The sequence below is a fragment of the Lepidochelys kempii genome, chromosome 20 (genome assembly GCF_965140285.1).
Source record: "Lepidochelys kempii isolate rLepKem1 chromosome 20, rLepKem1.hap1, whole genome shotgun sequence".
Classification (NCBI taxonomy): domain Eukaryota; kingdom Metazoa; phylum Chordata; order Testudines; family Cheloniidae; genus Lepidochelys; species Lepidochelys kempii.
In genome coordinates this window covers 21,458,525-21,480,719 of record NC_136399.1, presented here as the reverse complement: position 1 = coordinate 21,480,719, position 22,195 = coordinate 21,458,525, and the positions used below count along the sequence as shown (strand labels likewise).

At 47.2% G+C, this 22,195-nt stretch overlaps 1 protein-coding gene across 1 annotated transcript in view; it reads left to right on the top strand.

Annotated features, from left to right (window-relative positions):
• Positions 1-13,531: 13,531 nt before the first annotated feature.
• Positions 13,532-22,195, top strand: part of GTSF1 (gametocyte specific factor 1) — a 75,085-nt gene continuing 66,421 nt past the window's right edge. Inside the window, exons 1-2 of the mRNA XM_073319222.1 lie at positions 13,532-13,553; positions 20,450-20,550. Of these exons, the coding sequence (XP_073175323.1) occupies positions 13,532-13,553; positions 20,450-20,550 (123 nt within the window). The remainder of the gene's footprint in view (positions 13,554-20,449; positions 20,551-22,195) is intronic.

Genomic DNA, 22,195 nt, shown 5'->3' with positions numbered 1-22,195 from the left:
CCAAGGTTCAGTTGGCCCTGAACCAGCCTGTCATAAATATAAAGGGAAGGGTAAACCCCTTTAAAATCCCTCCTAGCCAGAGGAAAAATCCTCTCACCTGTAAAGGGTTGAGAAGCTAAAGGTAACCTCGCTGGCACCTGACCAAAATGACCAATGAGGAGACAAGATACTTTCAAAAGCTGGGAGGAGGGAGTAAAACAAATGGTCTGTGTCTGTCTGCATGCTGTTTTTGCCGGGGACAGAACAGGAATGGAGTCTGAGAACTTTTAGTAAGTAATCTTGCTAGGTATGTGTTAGATTATGATTTCTTTAAATGGCTGAGAAAAGAGCTGTGCTGAATAGAATAACTATTCCTGTCTGTGTGTCTTTTTTGTAACTTAAGGTTTTTCCTAGAGGGATTCTCTATGTTTTGAATCTAATTACCCTGTAAGGTATCTACCATCCTGATTTTACAGAGGTGATTCCTTTACTTCTATTAAAAGTCTTCTTGTAAGAACACTGAATGCTTTTTCATTGTTCTAAGATCCAAGGGTTTGGGTCTGTGGTCACCTGTGCAAATTGGTGAGGATTTTTACCAAACCTTCCCCAGGAAGTGGGGTGCAAGGGTTGGGAGGATTCTGGGGGGAAAGATGTGTCCAAACTATGTTTTCCCAGTAAACCCAGATAAAGTTTGGTGGTGGTAGTGGAAATCCAAGAGTAAAATAATTTTGTACCTTGGGGAAGTTTTAACCTAAGCTGGTAAAAGTAAGCTTAGGAGGGTTTTCATGCAGGTCCCCACATCTGTACCCTAGAGTTCAGAGTGGGGAAGGCAACTTGACACAGCTCATTCCCGGTACAGGAATCCCTCCCGGCAGTCCTCCCCCTGGGATCCTGCACCACTGTGGCCAGCAAGGGCCCTCGGCTTCTCTAAGGAGGGATCCTCCTGCAGCTCCATCTGGAATTTGGCTGCTGGGTTTGAGGGTACAGCCCCGGTTGGTGATGCCTCAGTTTCCCCACCTTGGGACAGAGGCTCTGGCCCAGCACTGTCAAGCCCTACCCTCACTCAGTGTCCCCCCCCCACTCCCAACATAGCCCTGTGGACTGTGGCCCCCTGGACCCGCGGTGCCCCCTCTTGGTGGGCTTCGGTTGACCCCCCACGGGTTCTGCTTGGCTGCCATTTCCTCCATCTTCAGGCACTGAGCCACCTTGTGTCCTTTTTGGCTACAGTAATTACATTTCAGGTCCCTCAAGTCCCACGGGGGGTCAGCCTGCCCCAGCCTTCAGGGGCACCTGTGAGTTGGGCTTCCTGGAGTCCCACCCTAGAGAGGTCTCTGTGTGACTCCCCTTCTGAGTCATAGAATATCAGGGTTGGAAGGGACCTCAGGAGGTCATCTAGTCCAACCTCCTGCTCAAAGCAGGACCAATCCCCAACTAAATCATCCCAGCCAGGGCTTTGTCAAGCCTGACCTTAAAAATATCTAAGGAAGGAGAGTCCACCACCTCCCTAGGTAATGCATTCCAGTGCTTCACCACCCTCCTAGTGAAAAAGTTTTTCCTTATATCCAACCTAAACCTCCCCCACTGCATCTTGAGACCATTACTCCCCGTTCTGTCATCTGCCACCACTGAGAACAGTCTAGATCTATCCTCTTTGGAACCCTCTTTCAGGTAGTTGAAAGCAGCTATCAAATCCCCTCTCTTCTGCAGACTAAACAATCCCAGTACCCTCAGCCTCTCCTCATAAGTCATGTATTCCAGTCCCCTAATCATTTTTGTTGCCCTCCGCTGCACTCTTTCCAATTTTTTCACATCCTTCTTGTAATGTGGGGCCCAAAACTGGGCACAGTACTCCAGATGAGGCCTCACCAATGTCAAATAGAGGGGAACGATCACATCCCTCGATCTGCTGCCAATGCCCCTACTTATACATCCCAAAATGCCGTTGGCCTTCTTGGCAACAAGGGCACACTGTTGACTCATATCCAGCTTCTCGTCCACTCTCACCCCAGGTCCTTTTCTGCAGAACTGTTGCCGAGCCATTCGGTCCCTAGTCTGTAGCGGTGCATGGGATTCTTCCATCCTAAGTGCAGGACTCTGCACTTGTCCTTGTTGAACCTCATCAGATTTCTTTTGGCACAATCCTCCAACTTGTCTAGGTCCCTCTGTATCCCATCCCTACCCTCCAGTGTATCTACCACTCCTCACAGTTTAGTGTCATCTGCAAACTTGCTGAGGGTGCAATCCACACCATCCTCCAGATTATTTATGAAGACATTGAACAAAACCGGCCCCAGGACCGACCCTTGGGGCACTCCACTTGATACCGGCTGCCACCTAGACATGGAGCCATTGATCACTACCCATTGAGCCCAACAATGTAGCCAACTTTCTATCCACCTTATAGTCCATTCATCCAGCCCATACTTCTTTAACTTGCTGGCAAGAACACTGTGGGAGACCGTGTCAGAAGCTTTGCTAAAGTCAAGGAACAACATGTCCACCGCTTTCCCCTCATCCACAGAGCCAGTTATCTCGTCATAGAAGGCAATTAGATTACTCAGGCATGACTTGCCCTTGGTGAATCCATGCTGACTGTTCCTGATCACTTTCCTGCCCTCTAAGAGCTTCAGAATTGATTCCCTGAGGACCTGCTCCATGATTTTTCCAGGGACTGAGGTGAGGCTGACTGGCCTGTAGTTCCCAGGATCATCCTCCTTCCCTTTTTTAAAGATGGGCACTACATTAGCCTTTTTCCAGCCGTCAAGGACTTCCCCCGATCGCCATGAGTTTTCAAAGAGAATGGCCAATGGCTCTGCAATCACATCCGCCAACTCCTTTAGCACTCTCAGATGCAGTGCATCCAGCCCCATGGACTTGTGCTCTCCCAGCTTTTCTAAATAGTCCCGAACCACTTCTTTCTCCAGAGCGCTGGTCACCTCCTCCCCATGCTGTGCTGCCCAGTGCAGTAGTCTGGGAGCTGACCTTGTTCGTGAAGACAGAGGCAAAAAAAAGCATTGAGTACATTTGCTTTTTCCACATCCTCTGCCACTAGGTTGCCTCCCTCATTCAGTAAGGGGCCCACACTTTCCTTGACTTTCTTCTTGTTGCCAACATACCTGAAGAAACCCTTCTTGTTACTCTTAACATCTCTTGCTAGCTGCAACTCCAGGTGTGATTTGGCCTTCCTGATTTCACTCCTGCATGCTTGAGCAATATTTTTATACTCTTCCCTGGTCATTTGTCCAGTCTTCCACTTCTTCTATGCTTCTTTTTTGTGTTTAAGATCAGCAAGGATTTCACAGTTAAGCCAAGCTGGTCGCCTGCCATATTTACTATTCTTTCTACACATTGGGATGGTTTGTCCCTGTAACCTCAATAAGGATTCTTTAAAATACAGCCAGCTCTCCTGGACTCCTTTCCCCCTCATGTTATTCTCCCAGGGGATCCTGCCCATCAGTTCCCTGAGGGAGTCAAAGTCCGCTTTTCTGAAGTCCAGGGTCCATATTCTGCTGCTCTCCTTTCTTCCCTGTGTCAGGATCCTGAACTCAACCATCTCGTGGTCAGTGCCTCCCAGGTTCCCATCCACTTTAGCTTCCCCTACTAATTCTTCCCGGTTTGTGAGCAGCAGGTCAAGAAGAGCTCTGCCCTTAGTTGGTTCCTCCAGCACTTGTACCAGGAAATTATTCCCTACACTTTCCAAAAACTTCCTGGATTGTCTGTGCACCGCTGTATTGCTCTCCCAGCAGATATCAGGGTGATTGAAGTCTCCCATGAGAACCAGGGCCTGCGATCTAGTAACTTCTGTGAGTTGCTGGAAGAAAGCCTCATCCCCCGGTCCGGTGGTCTATCCCACCACAACATCACCCTTGTTGCTCACACTTCTAAACTTAATCCAGAGACACTCAGGTTTTTCTGCAGTTTCAATCTTGAGCTCTGAGCAGTCATACTGCTCCCTTACATACAGTGCAACTCTCCCACCTTTTCTGCCCTGCCTGTCCTTCCTGAACAGTTTATATCCATCCATGATGGTACTCCAGTCATGTGAGTTATCCCACCAAGTCTCTGTTATTCCAATCACATCATAATTCCTGATGTGGAGCTCCCTCCTGCCCCCATCTGCTGTTCACAAACTCATCCACTAGTGCCCCTGCACTGCGCAGATCTTTAGGCTTCCAGTCCACTAACCACATCTTAAGGTCTGGAGGGCAGATGTCATACAGCTGCCCCAACCCCACCGGGTTACACACCTCCTCTGTGGTAGTGGCCCCTGTGACCTTCCCACACCTACGGAGATATTCCCCCAGCAGATTGGCGACCTTCTTGTGACACCTGGGGTCTTGCGTACACCCCGGAATTGTTTCCTGTACGCCTCAGGGGTCAGTTCATACTTCAGCAGCAAAGCCTCTTTGAACAGGTCATAGTCCCCCATCTCAATACCATCCATTTGGCTGAATGGCTCTATGGCCTTGGGACCCAGCATGGGGGTCAGATAGTGTCATAACCATACAGCTCAGGGTAGCCTAGAATTCCTCCTTATCTAGTGTTGGCCCATTCCCAGCTTCTGGCAAACAGAGCCTAGGTACACTTCAGAGCTTGGTTTTGCATCCCTGCTCATCCTGACTAATTCATGAACTTATCTAGTTCTTTTTTAAACCCTGTTATAGTCTTGGCCTTCACAACTTCCTCTGGCAAGGAGTTCCACAGGTTGACTGTGCATTGTGTGAAGAAATACTTCCTTTTGTTTGTTTTAAACCTGTTGCCTATTAATTTCATTTGGTGACCTCTAGTTCTTGTGTTATGAGAAGTAGAAATAGCACTTCCTTATTTAGTTTCTCCACACCAGTCATGATTTTATAGACCTCAATCTTATCCCCCCTTAGTCATTCCTTTTCCAAGCTGAAAAGTCCCAGTCTTCTCTCTCCTTATAAGGAAGCTGTTCCATACCCCTAATCATTTTTGTTGCCCCTTTCTGTATCTTTTCCATTTCCAATATATCTTTTTGAGATGGGGCAACCACATCTGCACACAGTATTTAAGATATGGATGTAGTGTGGATTTATATAGCAGCAATATGATATTAATTCTGTTAATGTTGCATTTGTTTAATCACTATACAGTGCCTAGCACAACAGATCTTTGTCCATGACTAGGGCTCCTGGGCACTATGCTAATACAAATAAATAATAACAATGATGATGCAGAATACACCTGAGCTCTCTCTCATGTAGCTGGGCTGGCTCTGCAGAGTTAAGACGAGCAAAATGCAACAAATCCTCCCCCTGCTCATTTTTGTCACTACTGTCACAGCTCTGATTCTCACACACACACACACACACACACACACACACACACACACACACACACACAGCAGGCCAGCTAAGGAGATGCCATTTTTAGCTAGTCACGTTTCAGAGCAAAAGCACATCATGGTACTGAAGTGACAACTTCCAGAGGCCCCAGCATGGGCCAGGCAGCTTAGTCTAAGCAGGGCAGCCCATAGCTCATGAGCAGACACCCCTCCCTACTTGACCACACTCCCAGCGTACATAGGGTTGCCAGGTGTCTGTTTTTTGACCGGAACGCCCAGTTGGAAAGGGACCCTGAAAAGGGTCCTGTTAAAAGTCCGGTTGGCAGTGCTGCAGGGCTAAGACAGGCTAGTCCCGACCTGTCCTGGCACTGCGTTGAGCCCCAGAAGTGGCCAGCAGGTCCAGCTCCTAGGCGCGGGAGCCATGGGGCTCTGTGTGCTGCCCCCACCCTGAGCACCAGCTCCACACTCCCATTGGTTGGGAACTGCAGCTAAAGGGAGCGTAGGGGGTGTCAGTGCTTGCGGGTGAGAGCAGCGCACCGAGCCCCCAGCCTAGGAGCTGGACCTGCTGCTGGCCACTTCCAGGTCAAGCGCAGAGCCAGGACAGGCAGGGAGCCTGCCTTAGCCCTGCTCACTGAGGTAAGCATGTGCCCCAACCCCCTGCTCCAGCCCTGAGCCCCTCCCCCAAACCCAGAGCTCCCTCCTGCACCCCAAACCCCTCATCCCCAGCCCCACCCCAGAGCCTGCACCATTAGCTGGAGTCATAGAATATCAGGGTTGGAAGGGACCTCAAGAGGTCATCTAGTCCAACCCCCTGCTCAAAAGCAGGACCCATACCCAATTAAATCATCCCAGCCAGGGCTTTGTCACACCTGACCTTAAAAACTTCTAAGGAAGGAGATTCCACCACCTCCCTAGGCAACGCATTCCAGTGTTTCACCACCCTCCTAGTGGAAAAAGTTTTTCCTAATATCCAACCTAAACCTCCCACACGGCAACTTGAGATCATTACTCCTTGTCCTGTCCTCTTCCACTGCTGAGAAGTCTAGAACCATCCTCTTTGGAACCACCTCTCAGGTAGTTGAAAGCAGCTATCAAATCCCCCCTCATTCTTCTCTTCTGCAGACTAAACAATCCCAGTTCCCTCAGCCTCTCCTCATAACTCATGTGTTCCAGGCCCCTAATCATTTTTGTTGCCCTTCGCTGGACTCTTTCCAATTTATCCACATCCTTCTTGTAGTGTGGGGCCCAAAACTGGACACAGTACTCCAGATGAGGCCTCACCAATGTCGAATAGAGGGGGACGATCATGTCCCTCAATCTGCTTGCTATGCCCCTACTTATACATCCCAAAATGCCATTGGCCTTCTTGGCAACAAGGGCACACTGCTGACTCATATCCAGCTTCTCGTCCATTGTCACCCCTAGGTCCTTTTCCGCAGAACTGCTGCCTAGCCATTCGGTCCCTAGTCTGTAGCTGTGCATTGGGTTCTTCCGTCCTAAGTGCAGGACGCTGCACTTATCCTTATTGAACCTCATCAGATTTCTTTTGGCCCAATCCTCCAATTTGTCTAGGTCCCTCTGTATCCTATCCCTGCCCTCCAGCGTATCTACCACTCCTCCCAGTTTAGTATCATCCGCAAATTTGCTGAGAGTGCAATCCACACCATCCTCCAGATCATTTATGAAGATATTGAACAAAACCGGCCCCAGGGCCGACCCCTGGGGCACTCCACTTGACACCGGCTGCCAACTAGACATGGAGCCATTGATCACTACCCCTTGAGCCCGACAATCTAGCCAACTTTCTACCCACCTTATAGTGCATTCATCCAGCCCATACTTCCTTAACTTGTCCATACCCACTCCTGCACCCCAACCCCCTACCTCAACCCACAGCCCCATCCCACACTCTGAATTCTTCAGCCCCAGCCTGGAGCCCCCACCTGCACCCCAAACCCCTCATCCCTGGTCACACCCCAGAGACTCCAGCCCTCACTCTCTCCCACACCCCAACCCCTTGCCTGAACCCACAGCCTCCTCCCACACTCTGAATCCCTCGGCCCCCAGCCTGGAGCCCCCTCCTACACCCCAAACCCCTCATCCCTAGCCCCAACCTAGAGCCCGCACTCCAGCTGGAACCCTCACCTCCTCCTGCACTCCAATTCCCTGCCCCAGCCCAGAGCCCCCTCCTGCCTGACCCCCTCATTTCTGGCCCCAGCCCAGCCAAAGTGATGAGGATGGGGGAGAGCGAGCCACCGAGGGAGGGGGAATGTAGTGGGGGGGGGAAGGGGAAGAAGAAGGGCTCGGGTGTTTGTTTTTGTGCAATTAGACAGTTGGTAACCTTAAGCATAAACAGCTCCCAGACCCTCAAGCTGCACTCCCAGAGTACACTGCTCCCCTGTCAGCTGCTGTCCCAGCATACACCGCTCCACCTCTGACCCACGGTCCCAGCATGCACTGCTCCTGCCCCTCAGCTGCTGTCCCAGCCTGCACCGCTCCACCTCTGACCCACGGTCCCAGCATGCACTGCTCCTGCCCCTCAGCTGCTGTCCCAGCCTGCACCGCTCCACCTCTGACCCACGGTCCCAGCATGCACTGCTCTACCATCCAGGCTGCGCTCCATCCCCTGCCACCACTGCTGTCCCAGCCTGCACCATGGCCCCTTAGCCGCACTCCCCCTATTCGCCCCGCCCTCCCAACACGGCCTGCTCCAATCCAAGCCCGACCCTGGGGGGCGCCAGCTAACCCCTGCGCCGAGTGCCGAGTGCTCAGGCCCCTCCCACTCCGCCCCTTCCGCGGGCGGGCTGACTTGAGCAGCCTCGCTGGGGTGCCCGAGGGGGGGGGGGTCGGAGCCTCGCTGTGGTGCTGGAGGGGAGCCTCGCTGTGGTGCCTGAAGGGGGGCGGGGGGTCGGAGCCTCGCTGTGGTCTCACGGCGCGGGACGCGGGAGCTTCGCGGTGCCTGCTCCGGAGCTGCAGGAGCCGCCTTCGCACTGAGACCACGCGCCCCCGGTTCGGCACAAAGTCTGCTGGGTAATGCCTCCCGCCAGGTTCGCCTCCCCTCCCCGGGGGCTGGTAACCTCTTCCCTCCCCCCGGCCGGGTAGCCCTTCCCCCTCCCCTCCTTCTCCCTCCCTCTCCCCCCGGCCGGGTAGCCCTTCCCTTCCCCCGGCTGGGCCGGCGGGGTAGCAAACATATTTTCTGATGGGCAACCAGATCTGAGATTCAGGTTGTCTCTAGACTGTGCAGTCCTTTAAATTCTGTCTTATTTAGACTTATAATCTTGGGGGGGGGGAGGATTTTTTTTAGATGACCGATGCATTCAAATTGTATGAATTGCAGTGAAGACAGGAGAGAATCTAACTCTTTGCGTTTTTTGTTTGTTTTAACTTAAACATCAGGAACAAAGTTCTTCATACAGATGTGTAAACGTGTTGACCTCTCAGGCAGGTGGAGGGGCTCAAGATGGAGTATTACTTTAAATGTGTATAAGAAAAGATAACTGAGCTGCCCAAATACATGGCTTAATTTTTCTTGGGAACTGGTTCTTTGAATCCTCTTAAATGTATTGGGAAAAGAGGATGTTTCAGACAAAAATCTGTGGATTTTAGCATCTTGGAGGAAACCTTTTCTCTGTGGAGCACAAGAATACGTGGTTTCCGGTACCCTACATTATACGTGGGCCCCCAAGAATAAGCTTGTATCCTATGTTTGCACAGCGTAGCTGTAAAGTCTACCACTTGCTGTAGTGCAGTTGATTTTTGACACTTAATAGCTGTGATGGATAAATTGAAATGACTTTAAAGTTATTTCCAGTGCCTGGAAGTTGAAGCTAGAAAAATGCAGAATGGAAGTAAGGTTTATTTTTAACAGTGAGGATAACTAACCACTGGAAAAATTACTAACTGTTGTAGATTCTCCATCAAATTTTAGAAAGACTGTTAGGGGGCTTATTCCTTCACCCACTTACTTCCCTGGTCCTTCTCGCATGAACAGAGAGCAACAATACCCGAAGTCCAAAGGTGCAAACAATTCGATGTTTATTGGGGTGAACTTCCAGCAAGCATGACTCCAGTTTCCTTCCTTAGTATCCTCCTTCCCAGCTCTGACACCACAGAGCCTTACACCTGGGTCCCTGTTCCCATTCCTACCCTTAGCCAAACATGATTCCAATTTCCCCACTCCCATTCCCTGTTCCCATTTCCCCCTTTAGCAAAACATGATTCCAATTTTCTTACCCCCATTCCCTGTTCCCATCTCCCTCACCCGCATGCCCACCCCCACCCCCCTACTTCCTGATTGACTGCAGACTATATAGAAAAACTTGAGTTCTGCTTTGCTATACCTTAACCAATCATTTTCCTGAAATTTAACTAACCAATCCTAACATATTGTAACATGATTATGTAACCAATTATATCCCACCACCTTAATTAGTTTACACCCAGCAAAATTAATTATACAGCAGACAGAAACAGTCACAGAACCAGACAGAGATTATACAGACAAACAACAGCAAAGTGGGAACTATAATGACAAAACAATACAGAAGTGAGGATTCCACATCCCAGCTATTGATAAGTGAGTTCTTGCCAGACAGGATGCTATCAAACTAAGTTTCCTTTTACATTTTCTAGGCACTTCCCTTTCTCTGGAAGTGATAGGCATACAATCCTGTCCTGATAGTGCCTAACAGCCCAATAGCACCTTATTTCAATGTGACTAGTTTGGAATGTGAGGATGTGACTGTTCGCTTCCCAGCTTATGGCTGCCTCTGCTGCTTAGCCAAAGGCCTTAGCCTAAGAACAGGGCCTCAGACTGTCACAGTAAGAGAAGGCCCTTACACTGGCAGACAGTGGTTTTGATTCTTTCTTTTATACCTCTATAACTAGCCAAGTGATAAGAATACACCTAAATTCTTAAAGTACAGGCCTTTGCAGACTGGCCTGAATATCTTTATCCTAACACTCCACCCCTTTTTTTTTCTTTTGGGATCCTCCTGCCCAGGTATCCCTGGAAAAGCATAGGACATATGGCGACACATTTCCTGATAGGGCCAGGCATCAAGGTGGAAGGTGTCAATATTCCATTTGTCCCACTGCCCCTTGTGTAGTATAGTGCCCTGCACCTTCTCTCGTACGGGCATACCACACCTATTCCAATTGGTGTTCCAGACTTCCCATTATAGTGGGCCCAAGAAGGCTGGGTCCGGGTTGTCTAGTACACTGCAGGGTTTGGGGGGCTTATTACATTACTTATAGGTTATCTCCCTATGCAACGTAACACAAGTACAGGTAACAATTCAAAATCCACAGCGACACTGAGTCCTGACCACTGCAGTATGATCCAACATCCGAGACACCACCAAAACACTGCCTCTCCTCCTCCGACGAGGTCACGATCTTATTTGTCCCGTTGCTGGTAGTTGCAACAAGCTGCTCCTGCAAGTTTTGCATGCTTTTGTCCATATCATAAGTCCATTGAATGTTCACAGAGAAATGGGATATTGTCCAAACCAGCTTGACCACTTGGTATGGAATCAGGCAGTATGCCCTGGTTTGATTATTCACAGCAATAAGATTGACAGATCCATTTGTGCACCAAAGTCCAGATAGCAGCATGTAGATGTGTGTAGTTTGGTTATGGGCTGGTGTAATTGTGCCCCCAGTAATATGTACATTCCCAGCAAAACACCTTATACACAGTACACCCAATTGTCCACCCCTTGCATAGGCTTCTCTATAGTCACAGGAGAGGGGCACATCCAAACATCTTCTATTGATTTACACTATTTTACACACCCCTCCATTGATTCCCAGTGAGCTTCTCCCCTTCTCATTAGTTCCATAGGGCTTGTGGGGGCCACCTTAGTTGCCATTCCATTTCCAGGTACCACGGTAGCTATTACACAGATGCTGGCCTCCTAGTTGAGCATTTTGCATTCCCATACACATCTTCCCCCACAAGGTCAGCCTTTTGAAGCCATCCCCCACCCATGTCATGAGGTTTTCTGTTCACTAAAACACAATAATGCTAGAAACAAGACAAACACCACAGACAAACAACACAAAACATAGATCCATGGTATTCTGGGTTATTTTTCCTGCTGCCGCCAGCTTGCTTGTAGAGTGTCTGAAAAACAAAAGAAACAGTTTTCACCCCCCTGGTAGGGACAGATTATTGCTTAATAATAATAATACCACTTTCTTTTACAAATTTCCTTGCTAATAGCAGGAAAAACAGAAGAATTACCTCCAGGCTGTCCTTATTTTGTTCTATAGTCAGGCTAGTGAATTACCCCACTCACTGGTCATTTATGAAATTCATGAGGTGGTGTACCTCAGTTTCCCCTCTTGTACAACAGACCAAGTTTGCAATAGTTTCTCTGCTGTACCAAGCTTTAAGTTTATTCTCAGGTAATAGCTGAGACACAGCTTCAGATTTTAGCACTGTACACACACACAAAATTCTCTTTTGCCTAACGTCCTCCTTGCACTGTGATTACTTTTTACACAACTGTACCCCGATTACACTTCCATCTTGTACAACTAGACACAACCAGGGGCAGCCAAGTTAAGTTCCAAAAGAAACCCCTTCCATCCTTTAGTGATTTTGATTACATTACCCAAAAGTCAGATAATTTTGATCAGATTCTCTCTCTGCCTGCTGCCTGCAGCAGTCCCTTATAGACCATTTTTGTGGGAAAAGGGCCCATTTTCCCTCAGAATAGCTGTAAAGGCTTCTGGGGACAGAAGCATAGTGGTGATAGTAGCCACTCTACCTGATCCCCTTGGAAAATTTAATTACCAAGCTTACATCCAATGTGACTCCACAGAGTTGCACATACAGTTACATTTATATAACTGGGTTTTATCGTTAAACAAAAACTTCCTTCTTGACATCTCACATAAGTATCCAAAGTACCCTCCATTAAAACTTCAGAAAAACAAGAGTGTGGAAAGGCAGGTTGCACTTTGAAACTTTCTTCTTTTTTTTTTCTTTTTTTCCTTCTTTCTCTCCACTTGGATACATCGCATTGGATAGGTGAGTGGCAGCCTGTAAGTCCCCCTCCCCAACAGTCTGCGCAGCTGCTTGGAGGGAGTATTGCGAACTCTCGTGATGGTAGTTGCGGGTTCTGGCAAGCCAGGGTAAAGGATTTTTTGGATAAATGGATAAGGGAGAACCAGGACCCATACCAGGTACAGGGGTCAACCTGGGATGAGATTAAAAAGGAAATGGAGAAAGTGTTAAGGGACCCAGAGGGATGGGGGTTGGCTGAGGAGCCCACCCTCCTTGGTATATGGGTAGTAGAAGGTCCCTTCCCATGGGGACTGAATGCCTTCCATGGAAAGGAGGCACTTCAGTCTGCTTATGAGAGGTTTGAAGTAAGGGCAGCATTATGGGAAGCTGCCAGTAATCTTTCAAGTTTGGTGCTGCTTCAGCAAGGGCTGCTGAAGGTTTGTAAATTAGTTAGGGGTAGTGAAAAATGATTTGGCACAACAGGATTTAAAGTCAAAAGCAGAGTTAACAGACCACCTTTAGAGACTGGATCTGAGACTTGGTCCTGGGGGAGTGGGGGTGCAGGGGGGAGTGGGGGTGGGTGTGGGAGATGGGAACAGGGAATGGGAGTAGGGAAATTGGAATCATGTTTTGCTAAGGGCAGGAATGGGAACAGGTGTACGGCTCTATGGCGTCAGAGCTGGGAAGGAGGACACTAAGGAAGGAAACTGGAATCATGCTTGCTGGAAGTTCACCCCAATAAACATTGAATTGTTTGCACCTTTGGACTTTGGGTATTGTTGCTCTCTGTTCATGCGACAAGGACCAGGGAAGTAAGTGGGTGAAGGCATAAGCCCCCTAACAAAGACATCCAATTTTGATTTCAAAAGGATCTGCTCTAGGTCAAATGGGAATTAATTCATGGCAGTCCTATGCCTTGTGTTCTACAGAAGGTCAGCCTAGATCAGTAGTTTTCAACTTTTTTTCATTTGAGGACTCCTAAAAAATTTTGAATGGAGGTGCAGGACCCCTTTGGAAATCCTAGACATAATCTGTGGACCCCCAGAGGTCTGCAGGTGACAGGTTAAAAACCACTCCTAGGTTATCATAATTGTTTCTTCTGGCCTTAGAAATCTGTGACTCTCCTCATTTTTCGTCTGTAGGGTTGATATTTTTAGGAGGAGAGTGACACTCAGAGACTGGCTCAAAGCGTTCTCCAACAAACCTTCAGTTCTTTCCGCATCAGTAAAATGGATTTAGAAGGCAACTATGGTAAGTGTTTCTTTGCTGGCTTCTAATATTCATGCAGGGAACTGGACTAGATGACCTCTCGAGGTCCCTTCCAGTCTTACAATTCTATATTTCTATTCATGGTTCCTGCAAAGATACAGTGAGAGACCGCTTAGATCTTTGAAAGTATGAAAATATCTTAAACTTGGTTAAAGGAGGGAGTGGAGTAACTTTCCGCTATAGGCATTAAGTTTGGTGAATATATGCTTCTGTGTATTAGAGCAGCAGTTCACAACTTCTTTCATTCTGGGACCCAAAACCAGGTGCAGTGGTGGTCTTGCAATTCAAAACCACACAAACGTTAGAGGCAATAAAGGATGATGTGGGTCAATATCACCGCAAGAAACAATACCTAGGTTTTGCAAGGTGGGTGTGAGACTGGCTGGATAATATGTAGTTGTTGGGTCGGGGACTGGGTGTTCTGAGACAAATGCTTCTAGGCAGTGTATTGGGTGCAGATACTCTACATCATGGCCCAACCTTTGTGAGCCAGGAAGGCTGGAGTGGGGGCATAACTCAGCTGTGTGTGGTTCGTTTTATTTATTTAGTGTTTGCAATCCGGCCAAGCCGCAGCCTTCTTATCAGTGATGTTCAAGGCATGAAGACCTCCAGGAAGTTGCCATTTTGCAGTCCTCCACAGTGTGCATCATGGTTTGTGGGTTCCCACATTGACCTAGTAGACTATGTCCCCCAGCTGCAGCATGTCTGTGGTCTGGAGAAATGGAGGATCCAACTAGCAGATCAAATTTGCTGTGTGGGGTACAAACTGGTTATAAAGCTACAGTCATGTCTTGTGCAGCCAGGGCCTAAATCAGTTTCCTGGGGATCATCCCAGTGAAGTGACTGTTCTTATTAAGGCCCTGTCCTTGCCATAATTCATAATTGACTTTATTACCAGTGGCTGGCTCCAAAATGCGTTTTGCTACAGACGCAACATGGTTAATATCCTGTTAGTACAAGGGCTGTCAAGCAATTTAAAAAATGTAATCGCGCACTTAAAAATAATAGAATACCATTTAAACATTTGTGGATGTTTTCTACATTTTCAAATATATTTTTCAATTACAACACAGAATACAAAGTGTGCAGTGCTCACTTATATTTATTTTTTATTACAAATATTACAAAAAAACAAAAGAAATAGTGTTTTTCACTTTGCACTATATTACTTGTATTAGGTCATCTCTTTATCATGAAAGTTGAACTCGCAAGTGTAGAATTATGTACAAAAAAAATTGCATTCTCAAATAAAACAATGTAAAACTTTAGAGCCTACAAGTACACTCAGTCTTACTTCTTGTTCAGCCAATTGCTAAGACAAACAAGTTTGTTTACATTTGCAGGAGATAATGTGTCCATGCTGATGAGTTCTGCTCAATAATGATCCAAAGCAGTGTGGCCCAACACATGTTCACTTTCATGATCTGAGTTGGATGCCACCAGCAGAAGGTTGATTTTCTCTTTTGGTGGTTTGGATCTGTAGTTTCCACATTGGAGTATTGCTCTTTTAAGACTTCTGAAAGCATGCTCCACACCTCGACCCTCTCAGATTTTGGAAGGCACTTCAGATTCTTAAACCTTGGGTCGAGTACTGGAGCTATCTTTAGAAATCTCAGATTGGTACCTTCTTTGTGTTTGGTCAGATCTGCAGTGAAAGTGTTCTTCAAATGAACAACCTGTGCTGGGTCATCATCCGCGACTGCTATAACAGGAAATCTGTGGCGGTGTGCGGTGAAACAGTGCAGGGGGCGCACCGCTCTCCCCCAAGGAGTTCAGTCACACGTTATTTAACCCATTATTTTTTTAACAAGCGTCATCCGCATGGAAGCACGTCCTCTGGAACAGTGGCCGAGGCATGAAGGGGCATACGAATGTTCAGCATCTCTGGCATGTAAATACCTTGCAATGCTGGCTACAAAAGTGCCTGTTCTCACTTTCAGGTGACATTGTGAATAAGAAGTGGGCAGCATATCTCCCGTAAATGTCAACAGACTTGTTTCTCTGTGATTGACTGAACAAGAAGTAGGAGTGAGTAGACTTGTAAGGTCTAAAGTTTTACATTGGTTTGTTTTTGAGTGCAGTTATGTAACAAAAAAATCTACATTTGTAAGTTGCACTTTCATGATAAAGAGATTGCACTTCAGTACTTGTATGAGGTGAATTGAAAAATGGGATTTCTTTTGTTTATCATTTTTACAGTGCAAATATTTGCAATAAATAGAATAGAGTGAGCACTGTACCTTTTGTATTCTGTGTTGTAACTGAAATCAATATATTTGAAAATGTAGAAAACATCCACAAATGTGTAATACGCAATAGAATACCAATTGAAATGTAACTGTGCGATTCATTTTTTTAATAATTTTTTTTTTAGTTAATCGCGTGAGTTAACTGATTAATCGACAGCCCTAATTAGTACCATGGTCAGGTAAGGGTGCTGCCCTCTCCAGAGGCCTAGCCAGGTATATGGTGTTGGTTTGATGCACTGGGGACTTTTTTCCCCCCTATAGTAGATCATGGATGCACGGGCTTGGTGCTCTGGAACCACTGAATGAAGTTCAGGGCTTGTCTACGCTTCCGCTTAAGTTGATGTAACTTATGTCAGTCAAGGATATGAAAAAGCCACCCCCCTGAGCTGTCCGCACCAGCACTAAGTCAGTGGGACACTTTCATTCTCTCATAGCTTCCACCTTTCACCTGAGGTGGAGTAATTATGCTGACAGGAAAGCACTCTCTGGTCTTCATAGTGTGTTTACACTACTGCCCTACATTAGCGCAGCTGCAGTGAGTCTGGTGAAGACTAGCCCCCGGACCAGGACCCTTTTGCAGTGTGACTACCCCTCGGGGCACACTCTCGCTAGGACAAGCCTCCTGGGCTTCAGCTCCTCCTTGCTCTGACCTCGGAGCATTCAGCATCCCTGTCTCACGCCTGCAGTGAGCCACCTGAATAGGACAGCTGGGGAAACCTTACACGCCCTCCAAAGGGGCCATGCACCCCCGACTTCAGCAGTCAGGAGTGACTCTCAGCCAGCGGTGTAAAACAGAAGGGTTTATTAGTCGTCTGGAACACAGCATAGAGCAGAATCTTGTTAGCACAGAAAGCAGGAAGTTACAGCAAAGTTCAACTTGAGGAGACCCAGAGCCATGGGTCTCTCCTCCTGAGTCCAAAACCAGGAGTCTGGCCCGGCAGTCAGTTGCCAGGATACAACTATTGTCTGGGCCCAGGGAGCTAGATGGCACTTGCACCTTCCCTCTCAGGGTATCTGCAAAGGTCACACACCCTTATCCCACTACCTAGATACTTGTGCAACACATAGGGAAAACTGAGGCACGCACAGTATTCATGCAAACACTAGGACATTTTCCACTTTGTCACAAGTAGCCATTTGTCCTAAGTACCTGTGTCAGTCTTTCTCAATGGCCTGTCCCTCAGATCTCCCTGACACTGTTAGAAAGGCTGCAAGCTTTGGATTCACCAAGGGCAAGTGATGCCTGACCAACCTGATTGCCTTCCATGATGAGATAACTGGTTCTGTGGATATGGGGAAAGCAGTGCATGTGATAGATCTTGACTTTAGCAAAACTTTTGATACGGTCTCCCACAGTATTCTTGCCAGCAAGTTAAAGTAGTGTTGACTGGATGAATGGACTATAAGGTGGATAGAAAGCTGCATGATTGTCGGGCTCAACGGGTAGTGATCAATGGCTCCATGTCTAATTGGCAGCTGGTATCAAGCGGAGTGCCCCAGGGGTCAGTCCTGGGGCTGGTTTTGTTCAACATCTTTATTAATGGTCTGGATGATGGGATTAATTGCGCCCTCAGCAAGTTTGCAGATGACACTAAACTGGGAGGAGAGGTAGATACGCTGGAAAGTAGGGAAGGGTCCAGAGTCACCTAGACAAATTGGAGGATTGGGCCAAAAGAAATCTGATATGGGCCCTCACTATGTTCAGTGAGTGTTGGGCTCTTAAGCACCTGCCAACCTCTGCACTTTACAGGGCCAAGTGCACTGTAGTGCAAATTGCATCCTTAACTCCAGGACAAGGACAAGTGCAGAGTTCTTCACTTACGAAGTGCAGTGCAGAAAAGTGCAGTGCAGAAAAGGACCTGAGGATTACAGTGGATGAGAAGCTGGATAAGAGTCAGCAGTGTGCCCTTGTTGCCAAGAAGGCCAATGGTATATTGGGCTGTATTAATAGGAGCATTGCCAGCAGATTGAGGGAAGTGGTTATTCCCCTCCATTTGGCACTGGTGAGGCCACACCTGGAGTGTTGCATCCAGTTTTGGTCCCCCCACTACAGAAGGGATGTGGACAAATTGGAGGGAGTCCAGCGAAGGGCAACGAAAATTATTAAGGAGCACATGACTTACAAGGAGAGGCTGAGGGAACTGGGGTTACTTAGTCTGCAGAAGTGAAGAGTGAGGGGGAATTTGATAGCAGCCTTTAACTACCTGAAGGGGGGTTCCAAAGAGGATAGAGCAAGGCTGTTTTCAGTGGTGGCAGATGACAGAACAAGAAGCAATGGTCTCAAGTTGCAGTGCGGGAGGTCTAGGTTGGATATTAGGAAACACTATTTCACTAGGAGGGCGGTGAAGCACTGGAATGGGTTACTTAGGGAGATGGTGGAAACTCCATCCTTAGAGGTTTTCAAGGCCCGGCTTGACAAAGCCTTGGCTTGGATTATTTAGTTGGTGTTGGTCTTGCTTTGAGCAGGGGTTTGGACTAGATGACCTCCTGAGGTCCCTTCCAACCCTGATATTCTGTGATTCTAAGCTGGTCCCTGGTATCAAAAAGGTTGATTACATAAATCAGTGTTTTTTCAATCTGGCCCGTCCCCCTTACTTCCAGCTATCTAGAAAACCTCACACAGTCTGTTGGCCCATGTTCCTTTCTGTGCATGCCCTCTGTACACTGATACAAACGTGGATAAATAGCATGGAAGGTGTGAGGGGAGACACATTTGTGATGGCAAGAAATCTGCTGCATGGACACAAACTGAATCCTGAAGAAGAGGTCTATGTATGCTTGAAAGCTTGTGTCTCTCACTATCAGAAGTTGGTCTTCCCCTACCTTGTCCCTTCTGTGTAACTGTTAAGTGATTAAGGTGACTTGTGCCTGTCTCTGGGTCATAGTATGGACTAGGAGGGAACATTTTCAAAAAGTGCCTGTGACTTAGGCCCTCACTATGTTCAGTGAGTGTTGGGCTCTTAAGCACCTGCCAACCTCTGCACTTTACAGGGCCAAGTGCACTGTAGTGCAAATTGCATCCTTAACTCCAGACATGTCAGCAAGTTAAGGAAGTATGGGCTGGATGAATGCACTATAAGGTGGGTAGAAAGCTGGCTAAATTGTCGGGCTCAACGGGTAGTGATCAATGGCTCCATGTCTAGTTGGCAGCCGGTATCAAGTGGAGTGCCCCAAGGGTCGGTCCTGGGGCCGGTTTTATTCAATATCTTCATAAATGATCTGGAGGATGGTGTGGATTGCACTCTCAGCAAATTTGCGGATGATACTAAACTGGGAGGAGTGGTAGATACGCTGGAGGGGAGGGATAGGATACAGAAGGACCTAGACCAATTGGAAGATTGGGCCAAAAGGAATCTGATGAGGTTCAATAAGGATAAGTGCAGGGTCCTGCACTTAGGACGGAAGAACCCAATGCACAGCTACAGACTAGGGACCGAATGGCTAGGCAGCAGTTCTGCAGAAAAGGACCTAGGGGTTACAGTGGACGAAAAGCTGGATATGAGTCAGCAGTGTGCCCTTGTTGCCAAGAAGGCCAATGGCATTTTGGGATGTATAAGTAGGGGCATAGCGAGCAGATCGAGGGACGTGATCGTTCCCCTCTATTCGACATTGGTGAGGCCTCATCTGGAGTACTGTGTGCAGTTTTGGGCCCCACACTTCAAGAAGGATGTGGATAAATTGGAGAGAGTCCAGCGAAGGGCAACAAAAATGATTAGGGGTCTGGAACACATGAGTTATGAGGAGAGGCTGAGGGAGCTGGGATTGTTTAGCCTGCAGAAGAGAAGAATGAGGGGGGATTTGATAGCTGCTTTCAACTACCTGAAAGGGGGTTCCAAAGAGGATGGCTCTAGACTGTTCTCAATGGTAGCAGATGACAGAACGAGGAGTAATGGTCTCAAGTTGCAGTGGGGGAGGTTTAGATTGGATATTAGGAAAAACTTTTTCACTAAGAGGGTGGTGAAACACTGGAATGCGTTACCTAGGGAGGTGGTAGAATCTCCTTCCTTAGAGGTTTTTAAGGTCAGGCTTGACAAAGCCCTGGCTGGGATGATTTAACTGGGAATTGGTCCTGCTTCGAGCAGGGGGTTGGACTAGATGACCTTCTGGGGTCCCTTCCAACCCTGATATTCTATGATTCTATGATTCTATGTTTGTTTTAGTTTGATTTTTTCTTAATCCAGCAGAGATGGCCTTGGAGTCTGAAGGTAAATGCAAAAGGATTTACTTCAGAATGCCGTGCTTCTGCCAATCCTTAGCATGTCACTGCTGTACAACTACCTAATTTGGTAGCTTCAAGGGTTTTTATAGTAATGTTTATTTCCAGCTCACTGTTCTGCATAAGTATAGTCATTAATATGTACTGGCCACTCTGCCCTACTGATTGCGCTTTCCTCATTTTTAATTGAATATTCCACTCACCCAAAATCCGAAGTGAATTTGGTTGGGTACACACAGAGTGTGCCAACTTAGCAGTTTGGCATTTTTGTCTCGGCTATTAAAAATTGATGGCTTAACCCGTTAGAGGGCAGCTCCAGTACCTAGTATGTTTCCACTCTTGTTAATTGTGTTGATGATGAACTTGTTTTACAGAATGTTTTCTTTTGTCTTTTTTTATTCCTTCTCTTCCAGTTGATGCTTTGGATCCAGAGAGGTTAATACAATGTCCCTATGATAACTATCATCAAATCAGGGCCTGTCGGTTTCCCTATCATCTTATAAAGTGCAGGAAGGTAGGATGGGATGTTAAGGTCTCTAATGCACTTGGGAAATCATATTTTTGTAAATGCTAATGTATGGTGAGCTCAGTACGCTGTGCTGCCTTTTGCTAGAAGGATGCATTCACTTGCTATTAGGCTGGAAGAAGCCTTCTTTATTTCATATTTACATCGCTCATCCATTTACCACTTCGTAAAAGCATCCAGTTCATATTTAGTAATGCCCTTCAGATCAGTGCATTTACCCTGAAGAAAGGCGAAACAGATTCTTCAGAATACCTAGCTCAGTGATGGGATTCTATTCTCTTCCAACAGTTCACTCATGGGACCAGGGTATTTACTTCCCACTTCAGGCCATGGAGCAAATGCAGCCAGTGTTAGATGGATGCCTTCTGGCTGGCCAAAGCAGAAGTGATCTGATGTTGCAGTTAATTCTTTACTTTGCAATCAGAGCAGGAGAGCTGCTAAGCCATCTTTTTTTATATTGCTAATAACTCTATTCAGTGTACATCTGTCTGCAAGTCCCTCTTCTCAGTCTTCTATCCTGGGCGAGAATGCTGTATATTTAAGAGGAGAATCTGCTCCTTTCTTTTGTCCTCTGTTTAGTATCTTATTTTAAGCTCTCTAGTGCTAGTGTATATTAGTTGTACAGGTATAAGCACACTTATACCGGTATAACTGCATCCACGTTTTAAGATGATTTCCTGGTGTGATTGTATTGGTTAGGAATCACACCCCTAGCCAACATCGCTATAGTGATAGAAAAGCCATGCAGAGCAAGCCTGAGCAGTGGGTTCTTCCTCTTTGTATTCTTGCTCTTTTCTAAGGGTAAAGGCTCTTCATTCAGTGGGGGACAGTAGTGCTCTTCTATGTCCGCACTAGTTTACCTATACTGGCAAAATGCTCCCAATATAGATGTGGCCTCAGCTGGAACATTGAGTAACTTTCCTCCTGTTTCAGAAGGGTTAAATTAAGTGCAAAGACTTAAGCTCTAGCGCAGGCAGAGACTTATCATAGAATATCGGGGTTGGAAGGAACCTCGGGAGGTCATCTAGTCCAACCCCCTGCTCAAAGCAGGACCAATCCCCAACTAAATCATCCCAGCCAGGGCTTTGTCAAGCCTGACCTTAAAAACTTCTAAGGAAGAAGATTCCACCACCTCCTTAGGTAATGCATTCCAGTGCTTCACCATCCTCCTAGTGAAAAAGTTTTTCCTAATATCCAACCTAAACCTCCCCCACTGCAACTTGAGACCATTACTCCTCGTTCTGTCATCTGGTACCACTGAGAACATAGAATCATAGAATCATAGAATATCAGGGTTGGAAGGGACCCCAGAAGGTCATCTAGTCCAACCCCCTGCTCAAAGCAGGACCAATTCCCAGTTAAATAATCCCAGCCAGGGCTAGATCCATCCTCTTTGGAACCCCCTTTCAGGTAGTTGAAAGCAGCTATCAAATCCCCCCCTCCTCCTTCTCTGCCACAGACTAAACAATCCCTGTTCCCTCAGTTTCTCCTCATAAGTCACGTGTTCCAGTCCCCTAATCATTCTCATTGCCCTCCGCTGGACGTTTTCCAATTTTTTCACATCCTTCTTGTAGAGTGGGGCCCAAAACTGGACACAGATGAGGCCTCACCAATGTCGAGTAGAGGGGAATGA